Genomic DNA, 13,484 nt, shown 5'->3' with positions numbered 1-13,484 from the left:
GTTAAATTCTTGTCTTTATAAATTTTGTTTTCCCCTTCAACTTTCATTATACTTTTTTATATAATGTGAGTAGTTGAGTATTGGGGAACTTTGAGTGCCTACAATAATTTTCCAAAATACAATATTTGAAGTCACTTAGGGCTAGGAATATATATAGTTCAGTGGTAGGGTGCTTGTCAGTCATGTGCAAAGCTCCAGGTTCAACTTCTAGTACCATACATAAAATGAAAGTCACTGTTTTCACCAACTCTGGGTTGGAAGAGATGTTCTAGTCTTAAACTTTGTTAGAGTGATACTGATAAATTGGGTATTTTAACAGTAAGCAAAAATACTAATATTGGGTTGCTCTGCCTCCTCTACCATTGTTGAATTGAATATAACATTGTGTAAATTGAGAAATTGTTCACAATTTATAATATGGAAAATAACTTTAAACAGTAGCTATGAGACACATAAAGTACCGTTTTATATCAAAATATATATTCTAGGCAAATTTCAGTTTAAACAATCTAAATTATTTATTATAATGTCTTATATAATATTAAATTGTAAATCAGTCCATTAGCTGCCTCTAAAATTACTATGTAATATATACTTAGAAGATTTTTCTTAATTTTGTTTTATGAAAATTACACATTGTTAAAAGTAGGGACTTAACTAGTATATTAAGTGTTAATAACTTAGTTCTATAATTTATTACTAGGGTTATATAGTGTTTGTGGGAGTCATAGGTAAACATAAAGCATCATTATCAACTTGTGGGATTACAGGAATAGAACTCAAACAAATATACATGAAAATGATAGACCTGGGGGCTGAAGAAATGACTCAGTGGTTAAGATCTCTGTCTGCTCTGCCATTGGTCCTGAGTTCAATTCCCAGCAACCTCACGGTGGCTCACAACTAAGTATAATGGGATCTGATTCTCTTCTGGTGTACATGAAAACAGAGCACTCGTATATAATAAGTAAATAAATTGTTAAAAAAAAAGAAATAGATAAATCTCTGTGAGAGAGAGAGAGAGAGAGAGAGAGAGAGAGAGAGAGAGAGAGAGAAGGCTGCCTGTCACCCAGCCTCACAGACTTCCACAGAATTTCCACCTCCACCCTACCCTCTCCTTCCTTTCTTTTCTGAAAAGAATTTATGTAGTTCAGATTATCCCTCAACTCATCTATCTTCCTACCTCACCCTCCCTAGGTCTGGGATTTTTATAGGAATGAACTGTCATGCCTGGCTTTTCATATTCATGGATAGTTTTTTTTTTTTTTTTTTTTTTTTTTTTACCAAATATGGTGAAATTTTCATTGCAACTCATGATACAAATTGTGAAAATTTCAGATCTCTAAATTGTTTCTTTAAATGCCTACAAATATAAGTAGTGACACTAAAATGAAATATCCGCCATCAATTTTTTTTTTCTCCTGTTATTATCCTTTGTCTCCAAAAGATGACACTTCTGAGTTGTCACAGGTCATCTGTGCTTCTACCTTCTGGGTTCAGTCATCAGCAACAGAACTCTTAACCTCATTAAAGGCTATCATTTAATTTTGAAGTTCCTTTAGTTCAAAGTTGACCTGAAATGTTTACCACAATGATAACATCTATTTAATATGTTTTTGAATATTATAACTAATTTCTTTTGTTTACAGCTATTCTATATGGTATTATGCAATGTTTCATTGACTCCTTACTTGTTCGTAGTTCCTGTTTTCTATAGTTTGGGCAGCCTTTAGAATCCTTTCTTGGTGTCAAAACTTTGTAAAATTGTATACTACATTCTAGCACCCCATTGCCAGAAGTTTTGTTTTCCAGAGTCAGGTAAGTGACAGCTGAGGTCAAATGTAAGTTAAAAAAAAAAAAAGTGTGTGTGGGGTTGGGGGGCACAGAATCACTATCCAAATATCAGCTGTTAGATTCTTCAGCTCAGTAGTTTTAAGTGGAAAGGAGCTAGGAAGATTGAATTTTCTATATCAGCAGCATATGTTACCAGAAGGAGTGAAAAGACAATTGTTTTCTGTCCTTGTAAATAGTATGGTTTTTACTCGCTAACTCAAAATTGGTCTTATTTTGATATTTCAGAAGCATTTCTTCTTGTTTTGAAACTCATGTACAATGTCTTTTGAGAATACTTTATCCACAAGTGAAGTGATTTTTACAAAGTAGTTCTTGTTTTTTCTATAGTTGAGTTCCTTGTACCATTAAATGCCACTTTTCTTCTGTCTTTTTAGGGGAATTATATTTGTACTTGATCCTAGTTTGGACTTTGTTGGATTCTATTTGACAAGTATGACAGAAGGTGTGGAGAACTCATCCTGAGTCTAGACTGACACTTTTTTCCAGTGGTTCCTTTCCTTTGGTTTGGGGCCTATCTTTCCAGCTAAATACTGATTCCCTAATTAATCCCAAGGGATTTCCCCCTCCTAACAAAGCTGTAAAGTGAGAACAGAAATGCTACCTTGAGAGACATCCAGGAAACAGTAGGTTTCATCTTTCCTTAGCTTGCCTGGCTTTGGTGAGTTGGAGAGTGTTGACAGAGTCTTGAGCCCTCTTGGCAGAGAATAAGGGTCAGAAAGAGAGCTCAAGCAGGTGTCCAGGTCCTGACTTGTCTCATTAGGGAGAATTCATCCTTGTCTGTCTGGTTGGCAGGGCACATGTTAGTCACTGAGACCCAACATTTCAGCAGTTTGCAGAAGAAGTGATGTGAACAGACAGCTGCAAGCGAGACACAGCCTAGATCTGAAGAGATGAAACATTTACTTCACTTGGAGGAAAGAGAAGGAAGGAAGCCTAAGGCTTAACAGGGTAAGTTACTTTCCCATCAATCTGTCTACTTAGTTCATTTTATAATTCTGTAAAGTATTTATCACTTGAGGGAGTGTTAATCACTGACTAAGTAGCTAATGTGGTCAGAATAGCAATGTTGTACATGTACTCAACCCCCAACCCCTTACCTTCTTCCCACATTTGGGGGTTTTGTTCTTTGGTTTCTCAGACACTATCCAGTCTGGGCTCCCTATGATCATCCTACCTCAGCTTCCTGAGTTCCAGAACAAGTGTTGATCACCATGCCAGCCTTCTATCTGTTCAAGGAACCCAGTGACCAGTTCTGCTTCCCTGTGTCTTCTCACCACCATCCAATATTATTTTATTTGCTGATGGATTTGAGAAACTTTAGTGGGATCTCCTAGTCTGGAGATAGTGCAAATATGGCTGTATCTTATGTGAAATATGGGACTTTGTTAATGAGAAAGAAGGAAGAGGGGAATATGCTGTTTAGCATAGGTTTTAGGGTAGACTTTGGAGATGAAGTGTAAGAATTTTTCTAGGAGCTAGCTTACACTTCAGTAGTTTTCTCTAAGTTATCAGGGATGGCTTGAGTTCTGAGTACTTACCAAAACTCTTTCTGGTTTCACCCTTCCATGTCCTATGGGTCTCTCCTTCCCTCCTTTGCTTTTCTCAGTTTGTATTCCTTGAACTTGGAGGAGCTTGGGACTCTGGGAAAGCTAAAACCAGGGTCTGGGTCTGTGATAGGCAAATCAGAAATTATTACACACATGCACCCACCCATAAGTGTAAAGACCTGACTTCTCATTCCTATATTCTCACCTTCCTGTCAGAAAGCCAGTACATTTATAACTTATCGGTGTGCTCTGAACATAGAGGAGTTTGATATTAGGGATTTACCATAACAACCTTTTCCTTCAAGTGGTGTGCTGCTTTTAATTTCTGTCTAGTTATACCCCACCCTCCTACATACATAGAAGTTTATGACCCACCTTCAGCTACACAGTTCAAAGCCAGCCTGAACTACATGAAACTCTGTCTCTAAATAAACAAAGTGATGGTATGTAGACTGGGAGTTTTGCTTAGTGGCAGACTTCTTACTTGGTGTAGACATAGAGTTGATCCCTAGCATGGTGGAAGGAAGAATAAATCAGAGGCATAATCAAATCAGTTTTTGGAAATGGGGTTCAGAAATAGGAAGACAAAAGGGCCACTCTTTGGACTCTTAAAGCTAAAGACTATGTTTTCACTAGGTCCAGTGTTCTCACTGGTATTAGTATAGAGAATACAGAAGAGCTTTCGCTATCTCTGCTTTATGGACATTGACTCAGAGGTGGAGGAGAGAGAAAGGTGGATAGAAATGTAAGGATGAGGAGAAAGAAAGTGCAAGAGAAAAATAGAAGGTGATTTCTCCATTAACTTCAGGCCATAGATTTATAAGAGCAGCATTTAAGAGCTCTCAGCCCATTATGGCCTGATAAAATTAGAAGGTTCTTTGATCTAGAGAAAGAAAATAGAGATGGGTATGAGCTTGATGATTCTGGAAATATTTTGTTGATTTTGCTACCTGTGTACATTTTGCAGCTGCGTGATGATTCTGGAAGTTCCCTTTAACAAATCTGATTAAAACGGATTAAATGTCAGGCCATTTTTGTAACAAAACATGATCCCTAATGTGAACCCTGTTACCTTGTTTGCAGTAGAACCAACTGCTGCCAGTGTTTTTATCCTTTTATCCTTTCCTTGTCCCTGGAAACAGTAAACCTGGATATTAATAACTTTAGCCTCTCTGTGTCTATAGATATTTTATTTCCTAAGTTTTTCAGGTTAAGGAAAATTTTCATATGAAATGAAAATTTTTAAAGTTAGCAATAAAATGGCATTTAGTGCTCTGTATGTGTAGTTTAGTTGATATAGTGTATGTAGTGGTGATACAGTGCTCGCCTGGTATGTATAGACCCTTGGGTTTGATTCTCATCCTTCGTCAACCTAACATGGTGGTAGTATATACTTGTAATTGGAACACTCATGAGATGAAGCTCATTCTCATCTTCATAGGAAGTTTGCCGTCAGCTTGGGATACTTGAAACCCTTTCTCAAAAGTTTTTTTTTTTTTTTTTTTTAATTAATTAAAGATTTTTAAGTATATTCACAATGTTATACAACCTCTGTATCTGGGTCTGAAACATTTTCATTCCTAAAAGAAAACTCAACTGAGGCAGTTATTCTTCATTTACTTCCATCCAGTCCCTGATAACTGTCAATCTACTTTCTTTCTCCAGCTTTCCAGCTTTCCCCCTTCCCCCCTTCTTTCCTCTCCTTATAAATCCCAGTGTGCTCATCATTCATTTTTATTGGACCTTTAATTTCTAGTTGACTATTCTGGATAGTGTTGTTCTGAATATTCACATCAAAACATTTATTAGATAACCATTTTCAGTTATTTGGAGGTGCATACACAAGAATGAATTGCTTTGACATGTAGTAATTCTATGTTATCTTATTTCCTTCCTTATTTCTTTTAGTGAGACTGTATTCCTAGCTGCCTCGAAATTACTGTATAGCACCCTTATCAAGTGAACTACATCCCTATCTTTTTCATAAAAAGAATATATTGATATATTAAGGACAGAGAATATTTTGTAGTTTGTTGAGACAGATTCTTATGTAGCCTAGCTGTGTGCTGCCATATCTGTCTCAGCACACAGGCTGTTAAATTAACTTTAAAAGGAGCAAAAAGCAACACAAGTTTTGGCTATCCAAAATTACCAGCAGGTGGAAAATTGTGAAGGTGAAACATAAAATTTAACTTTCAGCCAGTCTGTTCCACTGGTTCCTCTCTCTGCCCTTCTAAACCAGTGCCATGGCTCTAGTCACCTTCACAGTCATCCACTAGGACCTCACTGGCTATGATGAGCTGTCCTGTGACATATGCCTGGGGGTGGAGGCAAGATGATCAGCAGGACAGAAGGTAACACCGGTCAAAATGCCTCTGCAGAAGGCCCCAAAAAGGTATTTAAAGCCTAATAATCACTGGTGTTGGTACTCATGAACCAACTTCATCAAACAAGTCTTCAAGTATATCAAAGATTATATGAAATCACTGAAAGCCAAATGAGAGGAACAGAGACCAGAAATTGCAAAGTCTTTTTGTCAGGGATGCAGAATAAATGAAGCACATCCAGGCTAAGTTAAATAACTACGAGTTTTTCACTGGGAACATACGAATCAAAATGGCAGGGTTTCAGTCTTAACATAAAAGATGATGTGACTCTAGATAGGATTTTCTTTTTTGTTTATTTATTTGGTTTTTTGTTTTGTTTTTCGAGACAGGGTTTCTCTGTGTAGCCTTGACTGTCCTGGAACTCACTCTGTAGACCAGGCTGGCCTCAAACTCAGAAATCCGCCTGCCTCTCCCTTCCAAGTGCTGGGATTAAAGGCGTGTGCCACCATTGCCCAGCAGGACTTTCTTTATTGATGGTTTAGAAATAGAAAATATTAACCATCCATCCATTAATCTAGTTGAATGTGATACCAAGTCTCTCTTTTTGCTTAATCTTTTATCTATGCCTAGACACAAAGGATCATACTGGAAAAAAATTAAAACAGCATTCACCCAATGTTTATTTATCGATAAACAGGTAAAATCATTTGTAGAATACTATATAGAGACTAATATGTAATATGTAAAAGTATATATTTTTGGGAATGTAGGCATATGCCTATGACCTCAGTAAAAGGTTGAAGCAGAAATATCTCAAGCTTGAGATCAGTTTATGCTGCAAAAAAGTAACCTTATCATTTGAAAACAGGAAGAAACTTACATATTTCATCTACGGGGATATCAGACACAAACTTCAAGTTACTATGAAATCTAGAAAGCACTAATGAGAGAGCAGATGACAATCTCCAGAATAAATAAATTTTGGGCAACTTCATGAGATGAAAGCAGTTAGAACTGTCTTGAGAGATGGGAATACTCTGAATGCACATAGTCAGAGAAAAAGTTTGAATACAAAGAAGAGGTTGAATAGAGAAATACTGACAGAAATAATCTGAGAACTAATGACAAAATGACTTGAAGATCTATGGTTAAGAACACTAGATATTCTTCCAGAGGACCCAGGTTTGATTCCTATCATCTACATGGCAGCTTACAGCCATTGCTAACTCCAGTTCCAGAGGATCCAACACTGTCTTCTGACCTTGAGCACCAGGCATAAATGAGGTGCATATACATTCATGTAGGCAAACCATTTATACACATAAATCTTTTTTTTTTTAAAGATAAAATAGTATAGATAGATAGATACCATCAACAGTGTGAAATAACAACACAAAGAAAGGAAATATTTCCAAGAGAGGCAGGCTGATCTCTGTGAGTTCCATACCAGCCTGGTCTACATTTCCAGGCCAGGGCTACATAGTGAGAACTGTCTCAACACTACCACACAACTTCTGTGAACAGCAGATAACAAATAACCCAATCAAAAATAGACAAAGTATATCATATATCATTCATATATATATATATATATATATATATATATATATATATATATATATCCTGGTATTGAAGCCCTGCAGCTGAAGACAATACATATTTTTGGTTACAAGATCTATAGAACTGGCTCAGCAACTTTCTCTCTTGTAGCTAGCTTTCATAGTCCCAGAGATGCTATGCTGTCTGCTGGGAGTGAAGACACCAATGGCCTTACCTAGTGTGGGCTCTAAATGCTAAAACACTGACCTTCCAGGCAAAATGTGTTCACTGAATGTAGAATGGCCATTAGAAGGTAACCAACTACTTTCTGATTGTATTTGAGGCCAGCTCCATAAGAAATAATTCATGCCTGGTAATGTAAATCTGGTGAAAAGCCTAAGTCGAGTATTCAACCCAGTTCTTAACCACTGCCTTTTTTTAAGGGTTTCTTAATTTCTTACTTTGTACATTTATTTACTAGTCTGTAGAACTTCACATATCACACAATACATAAATTATATGCATTTATTCTTTTGTGTTTGCTTGAGACAGGGTCATGTTATGCAAACTAGGCCTAGTCGGGAATTCTATATGTATTCTATAGCCTCCTAAATAGGAGTACAAAAATGAGCTACCATGTGCCCAGTGGTCTCCTCTAATTTTATAACTGCTTATACCAGTAAGTAATCTGTAACTAATGAATAAATCTTCTGATAGTTGGGCCTCAGACTTGAATGTTAAGTAAAATGCCAGGCATCCGAAGATTTGTACTCATTTTGTCAAATTCCATTCCTGTTTAGCACTGGTCCCCGAGTTCATTGGTCATGGCTCCTCGTTCAAGACGGCGAAAGCACAAGAAACCCCCATCAGAGATTCCCATGCTTGAAATCTTACCCACAGAAATGTCTCCAGTGCCTCCAACCCTCTCAAAACCTGGCCCTAGCATTGACGCACTTGGTTTCCTTTCCTTGGACAATAATGTACCAGGTCTGTCCCAGCTGATCCTCCAAAAGCTGAACATAAAGAGCTATGAAGAATACAAGTGAGTGACCAGTTCTGTGGAAAGCTCACAGTGTCTTTGGTTGGAAGGTTGGACGAGTATGATTTAGGAATTTCTCATTTTGACCTTTGTCAGTCATGTTACTATAGAAGAAACAATTTGCTTAAGAAAATGGGAGTCAGATACATTTAAGATTTCAGTAAAAATGTATACAAGGCAGAAGAAGCACAGAAGAGATTGGGAGATGCTCAGCTCTGTTGCACCTTCTTCTGTACTGTCTCTACAGGTTGGTGATAGATGGGGAGACCCCAGGGTCAAGCTTTGGATTTCGATGTCAACAAGAAATGTTCCAGAGGATGGAGGACACATTCCGATTCTGTGCTTATTGTAAAGCACTCCCTCATGGCCTTTCCAATTGCAAGGTTCTCCGGCACTGTAAGAGGTGACTTGGGACCAGTAGGGGAGCATTTAGAAATGACCCTATACTAAGTCCTCATTCCAAGAGGAACAAGCCTAAGGGTTTTTGTTGTTTTGTTTTTTGTTTTTTTGTTTTGGTTGTCTTTTGTTGTGTTATGAGGAATTAATAGTTCCTCATTTTGTGTGGCCCCAGTTTTAATCCTGTTTATTTTTGGTACTGTGGGAGATGACATTTGTTCTGAGAAGGCTGAGCTTGAAGCATATCTGGTAAGGGAAAGCATCAGCAAATGTCTAGGGTTTTTTGGTTCTTTTTACATTTTCTTCATGAAAAAAAAAAAAAAAAAACCTAAGTTGTTTTAGATCCATGAAAATGGAAACAGCATTCTGTCTAAGCACGATTGTATTCCTAATCCATTTGCTTCATCTGCCTCATGGCGTCTGCATTCGGGTTGTTCTTGTCATTCTTCTCACTACCTTCCTTGCCTCTTGCTGGCCTTTCTTTGTAGGTGCAGGCATCCAGCCCCTTCCTTGGACACAAAAGACATCTTTGTGACACAGGAACGTGTTTCTTTGCTTCATTCTCTCAGGTGCAGAAATGTCTATTACTGTGATACAGAGTGCCAGAGATCAGATTGGCCAGCACATAGGAAGGTTTGTCGAGAGCTCCGTCTTGTGGCTGTGGATCGTGTCATGGAATGGCTTCTGGTCACAGGTAAAGTAGAGGTATTAGGAAATTGTACTATAATAGCAATTGGTGATCTCAGTTCGAACTAAATAAAAGCATGTTATTTTTAGGAGAAAATGAGAAACAGAAGGAATGGGGATAGGTTGGCAGAATAAATATGGAAGAATTACTGAGGAGGGAACTTTGAACCCAAGGAAGGATTTGATGTTTATTTTTTTTTTTAATTATGGGTATCAGTTTTTGTATGAGAGCAGTGCTTCCTGAGGCTAGTAGAGGGCATGGGATCTCCTAGAACATGAATAACAGGAGACTGTGAGTTCCCCAATTTGGCTGCTGCAAACTAAACTCAGGTCCTTTCCAAAAACAGTGTGCCCTTTTCTCTCCAGCCCTATTTATTAACTCTTTCTGTCCCACAGGTGATTTTGCCCTACCCTCAGGACCTTGGCTATGTCTGCCTCAAGATATACAGAATTGGGATACCTGGTTTTCTATGAGAGGTTTACAGCTAGAATCTACATTGAATGCTCTTCTGGAGAGCCATGCTATGACCATGCTTTGGGCCAGTCTAGGAAGACCACGGCCAGACCCAGATGTCTTGCATGCCTCTCTGAAGCGGTTGATGACAGATGTTCTGTCACGGCCCTTGACCCTGGGCTTAGGGCTTCGGACTCTGGCAGTAGATGTTGGGAAGACTGGTGGAAGCACGTTGCATGTTGTTGGTGCTTCCCACGTGGAGACATTTCTCATTCGTTCTGGAGATTATGATGAGCTTGGCTACATGTTTCCTGAACACCTTGGCTTTCGTGTGATCATGGTGGGTGTGGATGTGGGTGCTGACCTTTTACAGCGTTCCTCATCTTTACCCCTGGAGCCTGGAACAATTCAGCTTAGTGGCCACAGGGCCCTTTATCATGATTTCTGGGAGGAACAGATAGAGACTGGGAATCTTGCTCATCCAGATTTGGTGGCTGCATTCCATCCAGGTAAGAACAGTTCATTCAGAGGAATGCTGAGCTGATAATTTTCCATCCTGCATTTATGTCCTATCACTATGATGAAACATCAAAATCAAAAGAAAATTGGGGAGTGAGGGGTTTATTCAGTTCATACTTCCACATTGTAGTCCATTACTGAAGGAAGTCATAGGAACTCAAACAGGGCAGGAACCTGGAGGTGGGAGCTGATGTAGAGGCCATGATTAGGTTGTGCTTACTGGATTGCTTCTCATGGTTTGCTCAGTCCAGCCCAGGAATGATACCTCCTACAATGGACTGGGCTCTCCCCATCAATCAGTCTTAGTTAAGGTTTTATTGCTGTGAAGAGACACCATAACCAAGGCAGTTCTTATAAAGGCAAACATTTAATTGGGGCTAGCTTACAGTTTCAGAGGTTCAGTCCATTATCATGGTGGGATGCAAGGCAGTGTCCAGGAAGACATGGTGCTGGAGAAGGAGCTGAAAGTTCTACATCTTGATTGGCAGGCAGCAGAAGGGAACTGTGTTGTGTGTCGTAACATATGTCTGGTCATAGCTTGAGCATATAAGACCTGAAAGCCTGCCCCCACAGTGACACACCTCCTCCAACAAGGCCACTCTTTCTAATAATGCCACTCTCTATAGGCTAAGCATCCAACCACATGATTCTATGGGGGCCAAACTTATTCAAACCACCACAATCATTAGTTAAGAAAATGCCCAAAGCTGGCCCAAAGCTGGCCCAAAGCTGGCCCAAAGCTGGCATTTTCTAAGAGATTTCCTCTTTTAGATGACTCTACTGTGTCAAGTTGACATAAAAATAGCCAGGAAAAATTACTTAAATTTTTTTTATTTGGTCCTTATTCATTTCTTTGGGTCTTCATTAAATACAGTATAATGATGAGTTTGGTTGATCATTTTCCAAGCATATTACCTTGGTTCAGAATTTTTTATTGAAGAACTTGGGTATTTCCTGATGGCGAGAACTAGGGATGAACAACATGAGGGTTGAGCAGATAACATCAAAGAAATGTCCTGCTCTTAGTCTGTACCTCAGCCTTTCCTCCCTCTCTTCCCATTTCCATTCTTGTTCTTTAGGTTTCCATGCCTCCCCAGGCTTGATGGAAGCTTGGCTACCTACCCTGCTGCTACTTCGTGACTATGAGATTCCAACGTTGATTACTGTTTACAGGTTTTTACCTATTTCTGTTAGTGATCCTTTTCAGACTCACTTCTTCTTATATACAGATAGACTCATTTTGATTCCCCTTGCCTTCCTGTTTTAGGAAGATGATCTTCCTTCCTGCATGTGGCTGTTAAAAAAAAAAATTCTGGAAACAGTCCTTTGCTAATCAGGGATTTGGGGGGACATCTGGGAAGAAAAAAAATAGTCCATGTTTACTACAGCTTTAGATAACTTTTAGGATTGATCATGAATTGCCTTGCACTTGGGCAGTTTCTGTTCTCTCACACTAAGTTGAGGGATTTTCCTTCTCTCTTTCCCAGCCAACAGGAATTGGAAGCCTCTTTGCAGATTCTGGTGAACTTGGACACACACATCATTGCTTGTGGAACTAATCCTTTCGCATCCCTCAAACCAGAACAGGTCTATTCTAATCCCAACAAGCAACCAGTATACAGTAGTGCTTACTACATCATGTTTCTTGGAAGTTCATCCTGCCAACTAGATAAGAAACAACTAGAAGAAAAAGCAGATGATTTTTCAGTAGTTGAACCAAATCTTAACTGAATGCCTGGGAAATGGAAGCTTAACCAAATTACCCTGTTGATGTCTGATTTTTGCCAGCTTTGGAACCTATTGCTGTAGGCTAAACCTTATTCATAGTTCAATTAAAGATTCTAAACCAATGGATGTTAACATAACCAGACTCATTTCTGTTTTTTTTCCCCTAGAACTTGCCATTGATCCCAGGGCCTTGCACGTGCTAGGCCTTTACATGCTACCTTTACTATTAAGCTACATTCCCGGGTCTCTTTTTGTAATTTGTTAATTTTTTATTCGTTTATTTGAGACAGGAGGTTATTTAGTTGCTCAGGTGCCTCAGTTTCACAAGTAACAGGAGTTACAGCTCTAAAACCTGTGTGAAAAAGGAAAAAAGACCAAAGAAAAGACATTTATTTTTCTAAGTTACAGGTTCTTGGATTTGACAAACCAAGACATTGGAAGGTTTGTTGTCTGGTAAAGGCTCATTTCCTGGTTTATAGAAGGAGGCACCTTTCCTTGTTCTCACCTGGTAGAAGGACAACCAAACAATCATACCTTTAAATCGGGGCGGTGATCCCATACATTAGGGTAGTACTCTCTTGGCTTAGTCACATCCCAACAGCCTTTCTTCCAAATCTTGGAGACAAAGACTTTAAAACATTAATTTTGAAGGAGATACATACATTTAGACCATAGCAAAAACTGAAAAAGAAAATCCCTAGTATTTATGAGTCACCCAATTCTTGACAAGGATCAAAGGGATAGACTTTTCTTTTTTCCTTCCTTCCTTTTGATTGCTTTTGAGACAGGATTTCTCTGTGTAGCTGTCCTGAAACTCATTCTGTAGAACAGACTGAATAATAAACTTTTCAACAAACAGTGCTAGAACAATTGGATAGCCACATGGAAAACAATAAAGTTGGAGCCCCAATTCATATCATGTAAATTGAATTCAAACTGTGTTGTAGGACATGCCTGTAATTGCAGTGCATGTGCTGGAATGGTGGTACGCTCAGGAATTGCCTGTCCTGGCTACACAGCAAGACTAAAGTCAACAAAATTGAAGTACTTGGGAGGTAGAGGCGGAAGACGGATCGTGGTGTTGAAGCTCATCTGTGGCAGCACAGCAAGTTTGAGATCAGCGTGAGCTATATGAAGACCTAGCCTCAAACACTCCTTAAAATGGATCAGAGATCTAAAGAACTAAAGTGCTTAGAATATATAAATCTTCATGAATTTGTATAATGTTTTCTTAGATACTACACCAGAAGCACAAATGTTGTTCACACCAACTTAGGCAGCTTTCCCTGCCATGTGCAGACTCCCCTTGTATGAAGCACCTAGAGCCCTCCAGCTGTCAGCCTCCATCCCACAGACTACTGTAACAGAAGAGTGGCCAGGCCCTGCCCTACAGA

General features: G+C 38.9%; 1 protein-coding gene across 1 annotated transcript; it reads left to right on the top strand.

The window, feature by feature from the left end:
- The first annotated feature begins 26 nt into the window (after window positions 1-26).
- Mss51 (MSS51 mitochondrial translational activator) lies at window positions 27-12,227 on the top strand. The gene is made up of 7 exons (XM_034498258.2): window positions 27-2,802; window positions 8,068-8,309; window positions 8,554-8,709; window positions 9,272-9,396; window positions 9,786-10,352; window positions 11,442-11,535; window positions 11,850-12,227. The coding sequence occupies exons 2-7, from the start codon at window positions 8,092-8,094 to the stop codon at window positions 12,091-12,093; spliced, it is 1,404 nt and encodes a 467-aa protein (XP_034354149.1). The 5' UTR covers window positions 27-2,802; window positions 8,068-8,091; the 3' UTR covers window positions 12,094-12,227.
- Window positions 12,228-13,484: the final 1,257 nt, after the last annotated feature.

Source organism: Arvicanthis niloticus, chromosome 3, assembly GCF_011762505.2.
Source record: "Arvicanthis niloticus isolate mArvNil1 chromosome 3, mArvNil1.pat.X, whole genome shotgun sequence".
Lineage (NCBI taxonomy): Eukaryota > Metazoa > Chordata > Mammalia > Rodentia > Muridae > Arvicanthis > Arvicanthis niloticus.
The sequence above is the reverse complement of the archived record's forward strand: the minus strand, read 5'-3'. Positions and strand labels throughout refer to the sequence as shown.

Excerpts from the sequence above, each read along its gene's own strand:
- Mss51 (XM_034498258.2), top strand. The coding sequence starts at position 8,092 with ATGGCTCCTCGTTCAAGACGGCGAAAGCACAAGAAACCCCCATCAGAG. Across the intron at positions 9,397-9,785 it reads GGAATGGCTTCTGGTCACAG|GTGATTTTGCCCTACCCTCA; the intron begins GTAAAGTAGAGG and ends TCTGTCCCACAG. Across the intron at positions 10,353-11,441 it reads GGTGGCTGCATTCCATCCAG|GTTTCCATGCCTCCCCAGGC; the intron begins GTAAGAACAGTT and ends CTTGTTCTTTAG.